Raw genomic sequence first — 20,292 nt, 5'->3', positions numbered from 1 at the left:
GTAGAACTTTGGACTGATGATTGCGCTCGTGTTGCATCTGGAGAACACGGGCAGCACAACACAAATGTGTTCGACCATTTCGTTATGCGGCACACTGATGAAGTTCTGTGTTGCCTTTGTCTCCGTTTGGTGCAGCCAGTGAACAATAATCCAGGTGAGCTGCATGCGTCAGCGCCGTTCAGGGTTTGCATAACCAAGCAGCAGCAGCTTCCTGCCGTGTGCGTCCGCAGGTCAGGGGATGATGGGCGAGACTTTGTGTGGCAGGGCACCATTTTTTCTTTTTCCTTCTCCTCGGACCTGCAGCAGCCACGAACAAAGCACCTTTTATTGAAGCCGCTGTGCTTTTTTCCTTCCTGCTACCAGAGTCAAATGAGCGTTACGCTTGAGCCTACTTTTTTTGTATACATTTTTTTTTTTTAAATACAAGATAAATGAAAAGCTAAAAGAATACGATTTCTCCCACATGTGACGAGCTGTCGGGCTCGTACAAAGCCGTGACGTGGCCCATAGGTGGGGAAACCCAATCAGGTGATTAGAATGGCCGAAGGGATTTGAAGGTCAAACGCCGCCCTCATTGTCATGGGTGTGTCCGAGCGCTACCCGTGTTGTTCTCCTGTGTACATTGTGCACAGCTACCGATGCTCCTTTGCTCGCGTTGCTGTGTTGGCCAGCGGCTGTGAATCCTCTTTTATGGAGCCTTTTTACATCCGTCCTCGTGTTTGCGTCACGCCGTCGGCTGGAGGAACAACAAAGGAATCGCCTCGGAGTCGTCCACGTCCAAAATGCCCCGTTGCGTTTCTTGACGGACATTTGACTGGTGGCGTTGTGGCACATTGTAGTCTCGGCTTTTTCTTTGCCCCATTTTTCTATCGCCCTTCTTTCTTTCTCTGCTTATTTGTCCGCATCAACCCTGTGAACCCTCTCGGCTGTGCCTCGTCCGTCTCCCTCCTCCCTCTCTTCCTGTCCCCGCGCTCTGTCTGTCTTTGTCTCAATCGCTGTGTGTGTGTGTGTGTGTGTGCATCAAGCAGACTTCCCTGTTTGGGAATAGTGTGATCTTAAATTCAACAGTGCTGATTTTGAATGACTTTCATCAGGGTGTTAGTTTTTTTTTGTTTTTTTTTTCTATTTTTTTATTCCCCCTCTTGGGCCTTGTCCACGTTCAACCTTGCTCCCCCTCCACGCCTCTCTGCCGGTCGGTTTGACAACAGAAGGAAAGAGTGTTGAATCGGCTCATGGCAAGTGGAAGACATCGACAGGACGTTATGTGCAAATTAGTGTGCGTCTCTTGTGAGAGAAACGGGAGCCTCGGTGTTCTCCGTGCAGTACAGCAACATATTTGCATGCATGCATTTTGCATTTACATGCTATTTCTCACGCACACTTGGCGTAAAGGCTTTTTTTACCAGAATATAAAGATAATAATGTAACTTTCCTCTATAGAGGTGATCGGATCAGTGCCTGTCCTCGGCACCATTTTATTTAGCAGTGTGGGGGGGGGGCTCTGTGTGTATTGGGAAGATCATCACAACAGGGCCCTCGACTCTCATTGGTTGCCGTGAGAGAGAGAGAGCGAGAGAGAGCGAGACCTCTCTAGATGATGGACGGTCCCAACCGTCTCATTATGACTTGTCACCGTTGAAAGTCGTCTTCTTCCTCCTTTGTTAAACAGGACCATAGTTGGCCGGTCCGTCCTCCTCTCCAGGTGGAACCAGTGTCCCATTTTCACGTCGTGTCCCATTCAGCGGCCCACATTAAAGTGCTAATTTGGAGTGAGACTACTGTAGCTGTGAGTACACAGATCACACTCGCTGTAGCAACACGGGATACATTCTGTGTGGCCTCGCTCCACAAGAGACGCGTCCTCCTGTTTCACTGGGAGGGGGGGGTTGTGTCCTCCTGTTTCACTGGGAAGGGGGGGGTTGTGTCCTCCTGTTTCACTGGGAAGGGGGGGGTTGTGTTTTCTTGTTTGGGTTTCGGTGCGCATTCATTGAAATGATTATCTGCCCTGCTGTTTTTGTCCATGTCGAGCAAGCACGCACGACAACGCCTCTTTGAGACTATCGCTCTACTGAGTGGTCATTATGGCTCGGTAGAAAAACTCCTCACAGCGGAGGACATGCTAATATACACACACCGTTATCACCGTTTCATTGGAAAGAGACGAGCTTTGTGCATGCGTGTTCTACGCTACATACATAAACGTGTCGTAGCACACCCCGTCGCTACCTGCTGCTGCTAACGCATCGTTGACGCGCCTTGCGTTGGAAGTGTCAGGAGACAGATCTCCCGCCAACTGAACACACGGCGCATCCGGAAGGACGGTTGTGATTGGACGATTTTGTGTTTTTGTTTGGACCAGATGTCCTGTTCTCGCTCTGGTCTGATTGACTTATTTTGAAATCAACAATTTACCAAGAAATTGAGGTTAAAGCTTTTTGTCTTTTTTTGGGGGGGGGCAATAACAGCAGCACTGTTACCAAACAGTGTTTCCACTCGTTTACTCCATAAGGGTTTAGTTCTGTCCCACCGCTGAGTGTTTGAGGCTCTCTGCCACACATCGTGAGCCCTTTATGAACAATTTCTGTAAGTCAGCATCGCATGCTGTCTCAAGGGAATTACCCAGAAGTCATTGCAAACGGGATAACCAGTGAAAGCACAGAGATGTTAAAAAAGGTAAACTGAGAACGGCACATGTGACATAAAAAAAGAATGACAGTAGACCCGTTTTGACTAAACAGTATGTAAAGTGACCTGATTTTATGAGGGGAAAAAGCCTGGAATACATTCAAATCAGAGTAAAAAGTAATAAAAAAAATAACCTTGTAAATCATATGTTTTGACGTCATGCTGACATGTGGCAGCGATCACACTTACCAGGTGACGTTGGTAAAGTCCCTCAGGCTTTAGGGTGGTCTTTGGAATCGGGCCCAAGAGTCCACAGAGATGCGTGCAGAACAAGCCCCACATGCTCACAAAGGTGAAACCTGCCGTTTACCATGTTCACCTTGTCGCTAATATGCTGTTGGTAAGCCGGTTAATAGTTCACCGTGCTAGATTAGTGCAGTGGTTCCCAATTCCCAGTTCCCAGTTTGAATAGTCTAATGGAGTCTTATGTCCTCAAAGGGGGCCCAGGCAGAAACTGTTTTGGAACCACTGTGTGTCACCGTGCTGATTTCAGCATTAAACATAGTGCAAACGTAAACATTCCAAGATGGATGAAATAAAGTCATTTGGATCACTACATGAAATCCAGTGCATCTGTGCTGAAAGTCATAAGGACGATGTGGATGAGAGAGCATGACCGGAGCAGAAGAATTGCAACAACATCTCTGGGTTCAGTTACACAATCAGCTCAGCGTCTGACACACAGCACATTAGAGCAACAGCCGCTCCTCCCAAAGGGAGCCGTGCAGTAAGTGCAAGCACGTAGTCCGTGCTCCTCACGGAGCACACGGGGTGCAGGTGCTGGGTTCAGACGCAGAGGAGTTATTGTGTGTTCAAGGTCGCCGGTTTTGCACAAATCTGGGTCGTAATAACCCCAAATTTAGGATTTTTTTGTGTAATCCTACTGTATTCATTATTTGACTGTTTTGGCCTTAGTGTGTCAATACTTTGAATATTTTCATTCGGAAGTAGATCAATTTGTCAACCTGTCTGGAATGTTTTTGAGTTATTTTAATTTGTAGGTTGAGCCACCTCAACTGTGTACCTGATGTGAATTAAATGGATAAAACAAACAAAGTCAGCCTATAATTGAAGTGTATTGGAAGTAATTATTGCAGCTTTTACCACTTGGTAAACAATCCATATGTACTTGTAAAACCCCAGTGTCTGCTTGTGGTTTTACAGGAATTAAGACTCCTTGTCCAGTCAGTGTCTCCTTTCTTATGTGGGCTCACACAGATCTACTGAGGAGTCCAGAGGCATGAGTCAGTTTCATATGTGGAAAGACAACATAATGACCTACTTAATTACAGACCTAATTGGTCCACTCCCCCCCCCCCCCCCCCCCCCCCCCCCTGTGATAAGAAAACGCAGTCGTCATTCCCGCTGAAACCGCTGAAGCCGTCAGTGGTCTAAAAACGTGCCTTTACAGTAAAACAGAAAACCCCTCCCCTAGTGAGGAAATGATTAAGGGTTTGTCAGTAATGACCTGTTATGGATATGTGTCTCTCTGGCGACATCGCCGACCATTCCTTCATCCCCCCCCCCCCCCCCCTGATGTATTAGGAGAGCTGGACGCAGCTCGGTACTTGGGTTTATTATTTCTCTAGAGGAACATTTTTTTTTTATGGCTCATGATGTCATCGATCAGTTTGTACAATGTGGACAAATCTGTGATTTGTTAAAAGTTATGATCTAATGTTCATAGAGGAAGAGAACAAAGCCTTTGTCATGTAACCTAAACTATAAATCTCTCTCCCTTCCCAGGTAATGAGTTTCAGTCAGACGTAGCTATGCAAGGACATTAATTAAGTCATAAATGTCTGCCCGAAGATGATTGACGAGTCTGTCCTGCCAGGCTGACTTCACAACACTTCCAGTCGCTTCCTCCCTCAGAGAAAGAACTGTGCACTTTACTCCTCTGGCCTTTAGCTAGATGTGAGAATTCAAATGATCCTCATGGGGTTTGAAAACCAGATAAGTAACCCCAGGGTGTAACACAGTCGAGCTAATGCTAAGCTGTGTTAGCTTCCCCCACTGCTGCTTTCAAAAGCAGGCCGTGACTGTCCCTTCAGTGTTTTATATGCGGGGGGGGGAAGGGGATCCCCCTCTGCTGCTTGCACATGTGGACGTGAAGCAGCCAATCTTGCTCTCTGGCTGCGATCCAATACTTAGACGACGCGTCCTTCCCTCGTTTCCGCTCGCGAGATCGTATCGGCGGGGCCGAATAATACGCCGTCACAACGTCACTTCAAGCCACTTCTGATTATTCGGTGACTTCACAGTCTTTACACGGGACGGGCCTACTGCCGCGGATTGGGGAATGGGTCGGGATGCGTCCTCGATGGGGAGAGTTTATGCCCCCCCCCCCCCCCCCCCCCCCGCTCTCCCCGTGTCTCGCTTACCACCGACGGCAACAGAATTTGCAGAGGAAACAGGAAAGGCCTGAGCAGCTTGGTGTCGGGACGGATATCCTCTTTGGGAGGCGTTCCCCCTCCTCCCTCCCTGAACTCTCCCTCTTTTTTTTCTTTTTTTTAACCGGGTTCCCCCAACGCCCTCACTCCCAAACCCACTTCACTCTCGGCGCGGCAGTAGCGGTTTGGGCCGAGCTCGGGAGCGCACCAAAGATTTCTGTCCTAGTACCTGGGTGAAGAGTAAATGTGTTGGCATGGCGACGAGGAGGATGAGGACAGCTCGGAGGTGAAGTGCAGTTGGCTTTGTGTGTTTTTGTGTGTTCCTGTATTAGCGGGCCGTGTCGTTTGTGAGAATCTAACGTTGTCCCTCGTGTCTCCGGCTTATTGAGTGGGGATTTTACTGTGTGGGGACACAGGATGTGAGAAGGAACTTTATGGAGCCAAGTTATTTACTTTTACCAAGTGTGTGTGTGTGTGTTTAAAAAACACAATGGATAGTGCACTTTGATGTTTGTATATAGCCATTTGTCAGGCAGCCCGTATTGAAATGACATTCCTAATGGTGCCTCTGAATTATAAAACTTTACTTTTGATTTATTAAAAACACGCTGAAGCAGACTGTTGTTCCTCTCTGCTCCTCCAAACATTCTTATTTCTACACATTTTTTTTTCCTTTCCCACCCCATCACCCCACCCCCCCTCTTTCCTCCCATTACTGCCTTATCCTGCTCACCATCTCTTCCTTGTCTGTCTATGTCCCTCTCACAGGCTGTCTGTATTGTCTGTTTTTTTTAAAGTTTAGTTTTGTAACCACGCTGCCTTACCTCTTTATCCGTTCTGTTCCTCCTCGTCCCGTGCAGAGCGACTCTGGTGGGCTGTCGGTTCTGGAGCAGCTCGGCCTGGACCAGAACTCTGATTTCTCCGATACCAGCGTGCAGCAGCTTTTGGACGAGCATCGCGAAAGGATCCGCAGAGAGATCCGCCGGGAGCTGAAAATCAAGGAGGGAGCCGAGAACCTACGGCGGGCGACGACCGACAAGAGGAACGCTCAGCAGGTTGGACGCGGAACCGCTCAAATGTCTTGTTGTTTTTTTTCACATTGGTGCGACTGCAGGAAACCAATTTAATGACTGGAAGAGTGGCCATGGAGTCACATAGCAGTTCCCAGTACAGCTGCACCAGCTCGGCCTGTCGCTAGACGTGAGCAGTAATTCCCAGGCACGTCCAGAGTTAGATGCGTTGCTCACGTGCCGTAGTGGGCGTTTAAAAGAGGAATGATTCTTTAAAGCACGATGGTTGATCCAAACCCTGTCGGGTCGAAGCCACAGCTATCCTCTGTCCCGCTTACTCATCTCCAGTTGGCTCAGCTGGCTTTATGGAGTGAGTCAAACTTGATCCCATCAGGTGATTTGGTTTGCCTGGAGTAAGAGGCCTGTAAGCCTGTATTGTTGTTTTGCACATGAAGTGCATTCCTGTCTGAAGGGCTTTGTCATGCATGTACGTGGGGACGTGAGATCGGATCACAAGAATCACCGAAGACTCATTCGGAGACTCCTCCTGATGCCAGGTGTGAACTGATGTAATCAGGGATCGGCTCAGGACGCAGGTGCATACCAGGAAATACGCTGGGACAGAATGTCAAGCTCAAAATAGAAAAAAAAAACTGACGTCGTAATGATCTGATAACAGATCTTGGTACACAACTGAAGGTGAATCATCCTGTCGAACTGGTTCAAAGTCTGCTGTCTGGCCTCTTGAGATATTCTTGTGTGTAATTATGTTTTTTTTAATTTGTACTTGCCTGCAGGTGGAGAGCCAGTTGCGATCTTCAAATCGCAAGTTGGACGACCTTCATGCGCAACTGCAGGAACTGGACGCTCACATTGTGGTGAAGGGGGGGGAAGAGAACAGAGGTACGCGTGTGGAAAAACAAGGTCACCAAGAAAGTTCCAGATTAGTGAGCCGCACATGGCTCGACATTAGATGAGTACTTTGACTTTAGAGCACACGGTGTGAAACGTCATCCTTTTCCTTTCCATCGGCACAGACGAGTGTCCCAGCTCTCCGGGGGCGGAGAGCCGCACGTCGGCCCACAAGGATCGCATCGCTGCCCTGGAGAGGCAGCTCAACATCGAGCTCAAAGTCAAGCAGGGGGTCGAAAACATGATCCCCATCTACGCCAACGGGTCCACCAAGGTACAGGACCAATGCTTTAAAACACACACACACACACACACACACCAGTGTTAATTTCGTCGACTACATCTAAATCTATTGTATCTAGGGTATTCAGCGGCATGCAAAGTCCATGTAACGTTAAATGAGTATCTTCATGACCATGGGTTCGCCTTAAATGTTCTTTTTTAACTTTATTGAGAATCTGGCACATCACAGCGACTTGCAGTTGTGTGACTTCTGCTGTCGGTCTCCAATGTCCTTTTGAACAGGATAAGAAGATGCTGCAGACAGCCCAGCAGATGCAGCAGGACAGCAAGACCAAAATTGACATCATCCGCATGCAGATCCGCAAAGCTGTGCAGGCCACCGAGCACAACGAGGACACCCAGGGTGAGTCCGACTGTGGCTGATTGGAGAACAGGGTCCTTCAACCGGAGGATTGGAGGTTCGATCCAATTTGCTCTGTAATGTCTTTGGACCCTTGATGCCAAAAATGTCTCCCGGAGCTGTAACTGTGTGTGAATGTTGGCTACTGATCATCAGGTGTGAATGATGACACCAGTGTTGAGATGCTTTGACTTGTTGCAAGACGAGAAAAGCGCTTTACGAGTACCGTCCATTCACATTGTTTATAATATTTCGTCTTTTCAATATTTGGTTGCACTGTAAAAGGTTCTGCCTCTTGGATGCAGCTCTTCATCATAGTATCTGATATCTATCAGAGGTAAACCTGTCAAAATCCTGTACAACATGCACCAACAGCAACAAATCAAACACCAGCACGCAGTCATTATTCCTAACCCGCACATTTTAATTTCCCGTCGGGGGGGGAAAGTGATCTGAGCTGGCGCTGCGGGGGGTCGTGGCGATGGTCAGCTGGCTGTGACGGGATGCTTTTGATGTCTCCGTCTTGTGCGTGTCTCTCAGTGAGCAGCAGCTCCAGACAGCGGACGCACAGGAGCATAAAACAGATCAATAAAGGAGCCGGCCTTAGTGTTTGCTCCCAGACAGTTAGGACTGATAAACAGAGAGTGTGTGTGTGTGTGTGTGTGTGTGACCGCATCCGGCCAGGTGATCGAGCGTGTTGGGGGACGCGTGGTTGTGCGATCAAATGAACAGATGCGAGGTCCCTTCTGTCTGACGCACACTGTCATTGTGTGCCCTGGCAGAGGGATGGATGCGCCTTTCTGTGCAGGTTGATGAGTTTCTGAGCTGTGCACCGTTGCGGCTCCTTTGTTGGGGGGGGGGGGGGGGGGGGGATAAAAATGGGCCGATTGATACGCGTCACCATAGTCTGAGAGCAGCAGTAGGAGGGGACAGAAGTAAAATAGAGATTTTAAGGAATGCGTGTTCCCTTTGGGGAGCATGTATTTGTTTCTTGAGGCAACCGATGGCTAATAAGAACGTAGGCTTTTAAGGAAAGAAGATAGTGGCCATTTGGAAGGATGGTTGCTTTTTCCCCAGTGGTCTTCTAAGGGGAAAAACTTTTTTTTCTTGATTTGATGTTCCTTCCACTGCTGTAAAACAATGAAGATGGTTTGATCTCCACAGAGTCTGTTAACGAGTAGTGCAGAGTGCTGGAAATGATGCTTGCAGAGCCTCCGGATGCATCCACGTGTGAAGTTTGAAACCAAATGACCTTGAGTGACGTCACTTAATTCTGTGTCCGTTGCGTCTGAAGACCAGACATTAGCCTCCTCGAGAGTAACATGGCTAAATCTTTCACTAAACCCCTCCCCCTGTGGTTGGGGTGCATTGTGGGAGATGTAGGCGCCCGGTTTTGCCAAAGATGGAGCAACTGGTTCTGCTGCATCGATGTGAATCCTTTCTGTTCAGTGGAGCACTACTATTAATTAAGTTTGCTTTTACAAACTGTAACCTTTATGACCCACAAATACATTCACTGTAGAGTGTGTGTGTTTCTGCACTTTCCCAGCAGGTATTTTATTTCCTCCTTCGACGTAACTTAAAACATCCACGTTAGAATTTCTGTTTCTGTGTCGGTGTGTGTGTGCGTGTGTGTGTCTGCGTGCGTACGTGTGTGCGCACGCAGACAGTCTCCAGGCACCACACCCGGTGGAGGGGTCATCTAGCAGGGCCCGGGCTCCAGGCAGAACACCTTATTAGGAGATAAGAGTCCACATCCACCTCTGCCTCCCCTCTCTTACCCTTTCTTTCTCCGCTCAACTCAAGCGGCGCTTTGAGCCCGTAAGTTCACCATAAGTCACCAAGAAGATCTTCTAAAATCACTCCCCTTCGTCCTAAATCTTCACTAACGTGACATAAGAACGCGCATACTTGTGAATGCTATTCATCCCATTATCTCTCCTCATTTCTGTGTGCTCCAGTTTGCTCTGCCATAAGCCGACCACCTAAGCTGTAGTTTGGGTTCACGGGTGTAACTCAGAGGCTGACAGCTTTAGGGTTTGTTTTCTTTTTCTTTCCTTTTCTTTTTCATCTTGTTGGCGTATCGTGGCTTTCCTTTATAGGATAAAATAGCCAATTGGTATTTTCTAGGTATTTGTCATTTTTGTCCTTACAGAATGATTTGTGTTATAATGCATTATTTTATGATCATTGAATCATTTAATTAAATCATAATTTTATAATAATTGTATTGTACATTAACATGAAAGACATTTCATACTCTTATAACAACCGCTTGCTACCAGTATGAAATATCTTTAATATTTCATGTTGCTGTAGAAAAGCATTTGAGCTATCACAAATGCTTTCATTTTCCTTTCTCTTGACTAACCGAAGGCAAATAGGATTTATTTAAATTCTCCACTCCCAGACAAAAGGAAATATTAGACAATATTATACAATCAAAGATTAAAAATGCATCATCGCTCTGTTTGCTTTTAGCGATGGGAATGAAAAAGCCATTTAGAAGGAGAGGCTGAATCCAAAGTTAATGTTGTTTACTGAGGAACACTCAGAGGCTGCTCGCCTCCCTCCGGGTGCTGCTGATGGGTCCTTTGTCTGCCTCTTGTGTGATGCAGGACATGCATAAAGGCATTAACTTACCTAGTATGCCCAGGGGAGTTCCCCCGTAACACGCTGCAGCCAAAACAAAACTGTTGTCTTTGCAGGCACCTGCTGAACTCCCATCTAATAGAATACAAATTGTCCGGCCGGATTAATGTGGCGTTTACAGCCTCGTCCGTACTCTCCACGATCCTCTGCTCACTAATTCAATTTGTCCGCCCTGAACACTGCAGGTAACCAGGACCTCTGTGGGATGGAGCTGCGCATTGAAGAGCTGAGGCATCATTACAGAGTGGAGCATGCTGTTGCTGAAGGGGCCAAAAATGTGCTGAGACTCCTGGGGGCCAGCAAGGTCCAGGACAAGAAAGCCTTGTCCGAGGTCAGACTGGACACACATGTGACACACACACATCCTGCAAACCCTTTCATTGTCCAGCCTGCACACAGTGGTTCTCTCTAAAGGTGCAACACAGACAAAATATACTGAAAGCAATGCAGCACCATCATTTAGATATTTCACAAAACTGCACCCCATCTTATTTTTAACAATAACTGCAGTTGCCAAATCATTAGTTGGTCTACCAGCTCCAAACAATCATGCATCATCAAACACGTGATATTGTTTGAGCCGTGAAGCCTGGTGCTACAAACATTTAAAGGTGCAAATTTTAAGGCCAAAAAGCAAACTTCACTGCTGCTCTGTGTTGTCGTTGCTCTGTAGGCGCAATCTCGTCTGAGCGAGGCGTCCCAGCGCCTGGACCTGCTGAGGGACTCTCTGGACCAGCGTCTGGCAGAGCTGCCTGAGGACCACCCCAAGGCCACTGTCATCAAAGAGGAGCTGGTCCTGGCTTCCTCCCCCGCCTTCAGCTCTCGCCATGGTGCCCCGTACCTCCACAACCAGTACAACACGCTCAACAAGCCCTCCCCTCTCACTGGTAATTAACAACAAAGCAATACCACGCGGGTAAAGACGTCTTATCGCACTTGGTGGGACGGGGAGGTTTTGAATTACCACAGACATTTTCAACAGCAAACTACTTTTACTAACTGTAAATATTCTGGTTATGATCTAATCTATGTAATACTACACAGTGGTACTAGTTTATTACTTATTATAACACTGGTAGATGAAATCCAGCGCTCTGATTGGTTGAGAGTGAGTCACGGGGGCTGCATTATTAAACGATAATGCACAGTTGCTGTTCACATTGACCCCAGCGCTCCACATCACTGCGCACTCATTTTTAGCTTTTAGCTCTGTGGTGATTGCTGGAAATCCACCCGGAAATCCCACAAATGATAAGTTTTGAGGCAATGTGAACTTTCGCAACCGGACAATTAAGGTGGACGTTATGAGCGATGTGAATGAATGAGATGGAGCGGGAACCAATGCTGTTTACATGCACATACGGGGACTACTTTTCCTCTACAACTATCTTGTGCTGAATGGCAGCTATTTACTTACCATTTATAATTTCGCTGGCAACAGTGTTATAAAAGCGAAAAGGTACTTGAGGCAGTACTTTATCATCAATAATGTAACTGTTGGGCAACCCTCGAACATTATTGAAGATTAACAGTTACTTTATTGGACGATAAAGTACTGCCTCAAGCACCATATAGTAAGTAAGCATGATGTATTTGGTATCAACAACACAGTAGTATGCAGAGCTCATTTTAAACTCACACAATCAACATAGTGCACCATTTGGCATTTTATCCTGTGTTGAACCATAAAGAAACCACCTCTGTTGATTGGTTTTATACATATATAAAATATATATTTATTCTGTGTCTCCAGGTACTTTACAGGTGCAGGTGCTGGGCTGCGTGGGGTTGTTGGAGGTGGTCCCCGGTCGCACTAAAGGGATATCTGTCATGCTACCCTGCTACAGCCCCGGAGACACCCGGTCCTTCATGAGAGGCAGCAAGGGGCTCTACGGCCGGAGCGGCTCAGTCAGCGGGAAGACCCCCAGCAAGACGGAGGAGCTCTCATGTGAGCGTCATTGTCAGCACATTGTGGAAAATCTACAGTCGGTACATTAAGTCACTGTCGCGGTCACTTTAGGTTGAGGGGGTTGGGTACTGTGGGGCAGTGCTTAAACATAATGGCACAGCGAGTGCGACTTCAGCAAATTTAGTGGAATTGGTTCAGTACTTCAGACCATCCATTCATTTTTTTTAGTAGTCAGTGCTAAATGGTCCGGTTCTGAGGAGGAATGTGTCTGTGTGTAGCGGAGGTGAGTGCTGTGCTGAAGCTGGATAACGGCGTGGTGGGACAGACGGCCTGGAAGACTGTAGGAGAGCAGGCTTGGGACCAGACCTTCACTGTGGAGCTGGAAAGGGTCAGTACACACACACACACACACACACACACACAGAGTGCATTTGAACATCCATTTGGTAAAACTTCCAGCTGTTGTGTGTTTTTTCAGTCGAGGGAGATGGAGATTGCAGTCTACTGGAAGGACTACCGCTCGTTGTGTGCTCTGAAGTACCTGAAGCTGGAGGAGTTCCTGGACAACCAGAAACACAGAGTTCAGCTGGAGCTCGAGCCTCAAGGCCTGCTGCTGGCTGAGGTGCACGCGCACACACACGCGCACACACACACACACACACACACACACACACACACACACACACACACAACTTGACAAAACCTCGTTCAAAGAAATGGGAACCGTTTATTCAGTTGCTATGAAGAGACAAAAAGATATTTAAATATGCCCATCTACACCTTCCCACACATATTCATACTCAAATTTCTGAATGTCTGAAAATAAAATGTGGATGTGCAATTTCTGTGTTTTATGTGTGTGTGCTGTACAGGTGATATTTTTCAATCCAATCATTGAGAGAGTTCCTCGTCTCCAGAGGCAGAAGAAAGTCTTTTCTAAGCAACAAGGTGAGGAAACACAGAACATGTTGATTTTGGGAACAAAAATATTTTTCTACACTGCAGTCTTTACTCAACGGACCTTTTGAAATGAACCAGAGTAGCAGTTTTTCTGTAACTTAATGAGGAAATGAACACTCAAAGCACTGAATGTTCTTTCGGAGCACAGCACCATCTAGTGGTGAGTGAGTGCTCTTGTCCCTTCATCACGGTGACAACTTTATTTACCAAGAGCCAACAGAAACAAAGATAGGAAGTTCTTCGTTTAAACGAAATAAAGATATTAAGCAGAGATAGTTATAACAACATGAAGGAGAACTGTGAGAAACAATCCCTCAGTATTCCTATGATGAATAATCTTTTTTTGTAGTATCTGGTGAAAGAATTAAGATGCAACAAAGGAGGAAAAATCTGTTTGAATCTTATTGCTTAGTATGTAATAACATCCAAGGAATTAAAAAATGGACCACAAAGGTGCCAACGTAAAGAAATATGTGAAAATTCTACAATATGTTTTGTGACGTGTAGAGATAATGTGCACAGAGATAATAGCCCCCAAAAATTATGTATAGCACCGAGACAGATTTATAGTTGTAGCTCACAATTTACAACGGCTACAACTCACGGAGCGGTTTTTAAAACTCGCCACTTGTAGTCCGAGCTGCGTTCACAGTTCTCCGGTGCGTTTGTCCGTGTGTGTTTCCAGGCAAGGCCTTCCTTCGTGCGCGCCAGATGAATGTTGACATCGGGACGTGGGTGAGGCTCCTTCGAAACGCCATTCCCACCCCCAACAACTCGGGAACCTACAGCCCCAACACACAGAGCCTGACGCTCAGCGCCGGGTGAGACACACACAAAAAAGTGCACGAGACGCACGGGCGCTTCCCCCCCCCCCAGAGAGACCCTCCTTGTTTGGGCGCCCCTCTTGTGCTTGTCCCCCGTCCATCGGTCTGTGGGCATCTCCCATGTTGGCCTGCTTGTTTGCGTCCGTGTGAATGTGGCTTTTTTTTTTTTTTTCTCCCAGTGAGGTCTCTGTGGAGAAGTTGAACTTGGACAGCGACTCTCCGATGAGAGGCGATTTCAAGAGGGACGTGGACGCACAGACCCCGGTGAGCAGGGCGGCGGGAGAGGGAGCCCTGAAAGTGTGTGTGTGTGTGTGTGTGTGTGATGGTTTTGGGAGTGGGGGCTATTGTAGTATATCCACTTTTGGGACATGGGATGAAGGGAATTTGTTTTTTTTAACATGGAGCCCCAAGTTGCGATCTACAAAAACAGTTCTGCATTAAACACTAAGCTATGAGACCAAAGCTCATCAATCACTTTAATCTTTAAATAATGTAATCATACATAATAATTACCGTTTTATCTTGAAACTAGCCACACCCTTTGATCTAAAGTCATTTCAGGAAATTGCTGAGACGTGTTTGAAGAAGAAATTCAACGAGCTCCAACGCATCAGTTAGCATAATGCTGCGTTCATAGTAACGTCTGCGCCCGCTATCTTTGACCCTCACGCAACAAACTGTCAAACGCGCCGCTCTCTTCCGAGTTGCCCCTCCCCCCCCATGCGGATCGTCCAGCGCGTGACGCGGCCCGACGCCTCCAAAGTGACCCCCGGGAAGGCTGCTTGTGTGTCTCTTCCATCATGAAATCACCATTGTGTCGCCTGACCGTCATTATCTCGCGTTGTTTCTGTCACTTTCCTTCATAACCCTTTCCTCGCGTGTCCCTCCTCAGGACCGACTGGCAGTCATCGAGCCCTTCTCCCCCCCAGACCTCACCCCCGAGTGCCCTGTGCGAACCCAATCGGTTGGCAGGTACACAAATGCGCATAAGCAATGCATCTTTTATGCGTTAATTTTACATATAATCCCTGTACCACTGTCCTTTAAGTCTATCTCTATATTTTGTTTGTATTCTTCATGTTATATTATGTCTAAAAAGTAAAAATAATAAATATAACTGTCTGCCATGCCAATTGATGATGTTGGGTGCTCAGTTTAGATGATTTTGAACTTGTTATTTCCTTTAAATGTTCCTGCTGACTCTCCAGTAAGCAGAGGAAAGGTCCTCTGTCCCTCCAGGACTTCCGACTGATTGCTGTGCTGGGCAGGGGACACTTTGGGAAGGTACAGTTTGAAAAACAGCTGCTTATTATTTCTTTTTTCTTTAACTTTGCATGCATAACAAACATGATAAAAGGTTTGCCACTCACATCTGTAACAACACACAGAAGAAAAAAGGGAGTTCTTTCACTTTTTTATAGTTCAATATTTGCACGAGTTGAGGAGCAGAGCGTGCACCTTCTACACAGGCACTGCACATTTATAGAAATATGAAAAAAATGAAAAGTAATTTGATTATAATATCCCGACTGGAATAGTCTGAATAATTTGCAAAAGCTTTTTTGAAAGCTTTTTGATTTTTGAACTTCAATGTTCAACATATTGATTTATGTTAATTCTAAATAAAACACCTGCCTCAAAGGGTCAGACAGTTTTGTACAACCTTATTGAATTCAATAATTCTCATTAAATCAGAAGAAATGAATATCTAGAAGCCCGTAGCTCTCTTTGTACAGGTTGTGTACGTTTAAGGAAATACTTGAGCTGTTGCTGCATGTGTTTGTCTCCAGGTGTTGTTATCAGAATACAAGAAGACGGGCACGATGTACGCCATCAAAGCCCTGAAGAAAGGCGACATTGTTGCTCGGGATGAGGTGGAAAGGTGCGTTTGTGTGTATATTGCTGTATTTGTTTGGTGCGCGCACGTGTGTGTCGTAAACCTTAAATTTGCGTAATCCTTCATTTTTCTGCAGCTTCCAGTTTGTCTCTCTCCGCCGTGTCTTGTTCACTTCATTTAGTCTCTGCATTCTCCTCCTCCTGCAGTCTGATGTGCGAGAAGCGCATCTTTGAGGTGGTGAACATGTCGCACCATCCCTTCCTGGTCAACCTGTTTGCGTGCTTCCAGACCCCACAGCACGTGTGCTTTGTCATGGAGTACACGGCAGGAGGCGACCTGATGATGCACATCCACACAGACGTCTTCACCGAGCCGCGAGCCGTGTACGTAACGTCTGCATATGTGCCTGTGTTTTTAGAAAGTGAGGAACACTGTCCAGTGGAAGGGAAAGGTCCATTTGATATTACAATGATGCTTTTTACTTGTGCGTCTCCATAAGACTAACAGTGTTATTGTATTAAACTGCACCGTACTAAAAGAGGTTACTAATATTTGCTTCATTCCCAGTATATAATATAATGATTAATAATGATTAATTTAATCTCATTAAAGAGTCATTACAGGGGTAACATTTTCTTGCCTTTCATTGCAGCTTAATAATAATGTTTCTTTGGTTTGACTCTAGGTTTTATGCAGCCTGCGTAGTTCTTGGACTTCAGTTTCTCCATGACCATAAGATTGTGTACAGGTGAGTGGAAAACACGACTAATGAGGAACAAACAACAAAACACCCTGCCATTTAAATCTGCAGAGCCCAACGGAGTAACGTTTGCATGCTGATGGTAGCGGTTAGCTCGAAGCGCCGCTGTCTCACTGAGGAACTGACTTTACCCAACTCTTTAACCCACTACTGCTCTGCTGCATCTTTAATGTTCTTCCTCTTCCAGAGACCTCAAGCTTGACAACCTGCTGCTGGACACCGACGGCTATGTGAAGATCGCTGACTTTGGACTGTGTAAAGAAGGTGGAGATTGATGTTACTGCTGGAGGGGCTGCGCTTTAATTTTTTTTCTCTAAATGTCTTTGGACTCTATGTCATGTTTCTTGCCTTGTGTCTGAAGGAATGGGCTTTGGGGACCGGACCAGTACCTTCTGTGGGACTCCAGAGTTCTTGGCCCCAGAGGTCCTTACGGATACGTCCTACACCAGGGCAGTAGACTGGTGGGGGCTGGGAGTCCTCATCTACGAAATGTTGGTGGGAGAGGTGAGAATGAGTACACACTCTCACACACAGTGAAGAAGGGCTGACAGCTGAAGGAAGCTTTGTTCGAGCACACATCACCGACTGGTTTGGAATTCACACAGTACCAGGCTCTGACCTGGCATCTATATAGATAGAGCTAGATCTATATATGTGTGTGTATATATATCAGTAATTAAATGAATTTTGCAAGTAGTGTTTACCGTCATTAACAACATGTTGACTGCTGTGTTGTAGTCTCCATTCCCGGGCGATGACGAAGAGGAGGTGTTTGACAGCATTGTGAATGATGAAGTCCGCTATCCACGCTTCCTGTCTACTGAGGCTATCGGCATCATGAGGAGGGTAAGAACACACGAGCGCAAAGACATAATGTCTAGTTCTCTAGCTGACTTCACACCCCATGAACACGACTTACCCAACAAACATTTGTTATTCACGTAACACATTTGTGTGCGTTTGTGAGCAGCTGTTGAGAAGGAACCCGGAGAGACGGCTTGGATCTGGTGAAAAAGATGCAGAAGAAGTGAAAAAGCAGCCGTTTTTCAGAGTAAGTACACAGGTTTATATTATATATGCACACACATTGTCTCATGTGGATAACGGTGTTCACACAACTTTAATTGTCCTTCCTGAAACCTTAAAGAAAACTGCACATGTGCCGATTCTAATTATCCCACCGACTCTCTATCTCCAGCACGTGGACTGGGAGGCGCTGCTGCAGAAGAAGGTGCCCCCTCCCTTCGTCCCCTCCATTGTCGGCAAGGAAGACGTTAGCAACTTTGACGAGGAGTTCACCGCCGAAGCCCCGGCGCTGACGCCGCCACGCGAGCCTCGCGTGCTCTCGCGCAAAGACCAGGAGAGCTTCCGTGACTTTGACTACGTCTCTGACCTCTGCTAGTGGGCTCACAGACCTCAAGAGGAATGTTCGGCTTCGAGCGGTCTTCGTCTGAGCGGCACCGCCTGTCGGCCGTCAATTTACACTGTGAATGAATGCGGAGAAGCCGGGGGCAGTCAGTCTCTGGTGTGGGGGGTTTTAAAGATGGAGGACTGAGAAAATAAAAGCACGCACAGACAAGGTGGTGACATATCACTATCACGGCAAGGGGAGATGTTGGAGAAACAAAACGAAGCCCCCCCCGCGGCCCCCCTCGCTCAAATCGTTGTTACAACACACCACGGACTCGTGTAGCCTTTAAAATGCCGCCTCCTCATCTTATGTGTCTGTGTATTCATGAGCAGCTGTGAGAGGACTGTTTGGGAGGGGGTGGGGGTTCAAGTCCACTCATACCAATGCCTTACACAGAAAAGCATTTTGTTTTTGTTTGGCGGCCCTTTTGTACAGAGCAGCAGGAGCACTGACCAGAGTTGAGTGGGAACGGAAACGTCACATTCGCAGATGATGATGATGATGATGATGATGACGACGGGCAGTCAGGCTCACCGTCGCTTGGCAAATGATGTTACCTTGTGAGGTACAAAGGAACCAATTTATAGCTTTTCTTTAGAAGTACTTCTTAAATGTGTGTGTGTGTTGATTTGAATTGCCATTTTAGATGCCACAAACATTACGTAAGCAATTCATAAAGAAGTCTTGTTTTATGAAGGTCGCCTTCTCCGTGCTTTGAATTGGATAACCCGTTATACATAGTTTGATATAAAACAGGTGTAACAGACACAGAATCACAACAATCAGCATGAAAGCTACCTGGGAACCAGGTGATTTTATCTTTTTAGAAGAAGAAAAAAAAAACACTACGACTTGATATGCGAGTAACATTAGGTTGTCTGTCCACTAGGGGTGTGAGATGAAGTAATTTCCCTTCAAGACACTTCATCTAACAGTTCCTTCAGTGTTTTTAAGGACTCCTTCCACTAAGAGATCCCAGCTAAAGTTATTCTGGCAATATATTTCTAAATGGGCGATAGAATTTGAAACGGGAGGATTAATGTGGGAAAATATGAGCCGGTGGTAATAAACTTCTGTAACATTTTACCATCTCTGTGTTTGGGTTTGTTGTGAAGCTATGTATGTTTGTATGGTGCGTGGATTCTACTTATCTTGTGTATGACAATACAAAACCCTGTGAGAGGATGAGGATTTTTTTTTATAAAGAAAACCTGGTGTGAGGATTTTGTCTGGGAGCATTCATTCAAACAAAGGTTTGCAACATTTCAATTGAATTGTGTCGTGAGGATTTTGTTTGCATCGGCTAAATAAAAAAAACAATCAGAACGTCATCAACCGTGTATGATGGCACATAATTAGGGCCGGGACTTTAGCGCGTTAATTACGATTAATTAATTACAATGTGAATTAAGATTAATGTGTTATTTTTTGTGTAATTTAAAAAAATTACGCATTTTTACACTTATTTTTTGCACCGCGGAACGTTTCTCACTGGAAGAGTTTCGGAGGACCGATTATACGGGAGCACCAACTAGCGTCCATGACTTCAGACAACAACAAACCACAGTGAACATCAACGAAGAAGCTGACGAGACCGTGTCGATTGGCCCCGTGAATGGGAAGTCTTATTATAATAAACACACGGATGGAAGCGTCGATAAGAGCGTGGTTGTGTGCAAGCTGTGCAACAAGGAATTCGCATCGAGCCTCAAGTATCACCTCAACGCTAAACAATTAGCAGCTAGCGTGGACGTACAAGGACCCACACCCAACCCACACTGCACCAGATGACTGGTTTAAGGACCAGAGTAACCTAGTTTACAGAAGGTCTACTTACCTATAGGCTACCTGAATTTCTGAAAGTACAATATTTCTAAATATGCTATTTCTACACTTGTCTGCTGGAATTGGTTGAACAAAAAGAAAAATCCATGTGAAAAAAATTACTTCTCACTGTTCTCAGGTCAAATATTTATGCAATTAAAATGCGATTAATTTCGATTAATTAATTACAAAGCCTCTAATTAGATTAATATTTTTAATCGAGTCCCGGCCCTACACATAATATGACAAAGCGTGAGCATCTTCAGATGCATCGGAAATTGATAACTGACGTTGTGTGGGGGTTACAAAAAGGTACTGTGAACTTTGAAGGTCTAATCAAACGACATCCACATACACACACATTGAAGACTTAAAGAAAAAAGTTGTTGATCCTTTGCTAACTTAGCTTTGGTGTTAGCTAGCATTCCATATCAGTGTGCTATCACTCGTTTACAGATACTCTTTCACTGGT

The 20,292-nt window shown here is 46.1% G+C and overlaps 1 protein-coding gene across 2 annotated transcripts in view; it reads left to right on the top strand.

Moving 5' to 3' along the window:
• The window catches only part of pkn1a (protein kinase N1a), a 32,810-nt gene extending 13,591 nt beyond the window's left edge, over positions 1-19,219 (top strand). Inside the window, exons 1-23 of one of the 2 annotated variants that reach the window (XM_037472555.2) lie at positions 5,224-5,364; positions 5,939-6,133; positions 6,886-6,991; positions 7,126-7,274; positions 7,526-7,646; positions 10,481-10,626; positions 10,969-11,182; positions 12,049-12,243; positions 12,483-12,592; positions 12,683-12,826; positions 13,077-13,152; positions 13,850-13,985; positions 14,168-14,252; positions 14,881-14,960; positions 15,197-15,272; positions 15,779-15,870; positions 16,032-16,208; positions 16,511-16,573; positions 16,773-16,849; positions 16,947-17,089; positions 17,324-17,431; positions 17,556-17,636; positions 17,784-19,219. In XM_037472555.2, the coding sequence (XP_037328452.2) occupies positions 5,323-5,364; positions 5,939-6,133; positions 6,886-6,991; positions 7,126-7,274; positions 7,526-7,646; positions 10,481-10,626; positions 10,969-11,182; positions 12,049-12,243; positions 12,483-12,592; positions 12,683-12,826; positions 13,077-13,152; positions 13,850-13,985; positions 14,168-14,252; positions 14,881-14,960; positions 15,197-15,272; positions 15,779-15,870; positions 16,032-16,208; positions 16,511-16,573; positions 16,773-16,849; positions 16,947-17,089; positions 17,324-17,431; positions 17,556-17,636; positions 17,784-17,987 (2,820 nt within the window). In that variant the 5' untranslated portion in view covers positions 5,224-5,322 and the 3' untranslated portion in view covers positions 17,988-19,219. Of the gene's footprint in view, positions 1-5,223; positions 5,365-5,938; positions 6,134-6,885; positions 6,992-7,125; positions 7,275-7,525; positions 7,647-10,480; positions 10,627-10,968; positions 11,183-12,048; positions 12,244-12,482; positions 12,593-12,682; positions 12,827-13,076; positions 13,153-13,849; positions 13,986-14,167; positions 14,253-14,880; positions 14,961-15,196; positions 15,273-15,778; positions 15,871-16,031; positions 16,209-16,510; positions 16,574-16,772; positions 16,850-16,946; positions 17,090-17,323; positions 17,432-17,555; positions 17,637-17,783 lie in introns of those variants that run through there. The other variant, XM_037472557.2, reaches the window with a different exon arrangement.
• Positions 19,220-20,292: the final 1,073 nt, after the last annotated feature.

Source organism: Pungitius pungitius, chromosome 9 (genome assembly GCF_949316345.1).
Source record: "Pungitius pungitius chromosome 9, fPunPun2.1, whole genome shotgun sequence".
Lineage (NCBI taxonomy): Eukaryota > Metazoa > Chordata > Actinopteri > Perciformes > Gasterosteidae > Pungitius > Pungitius pungitius.
This window is presented reverse-complemented; position numbering and strand designations above follow the sequence as displayed.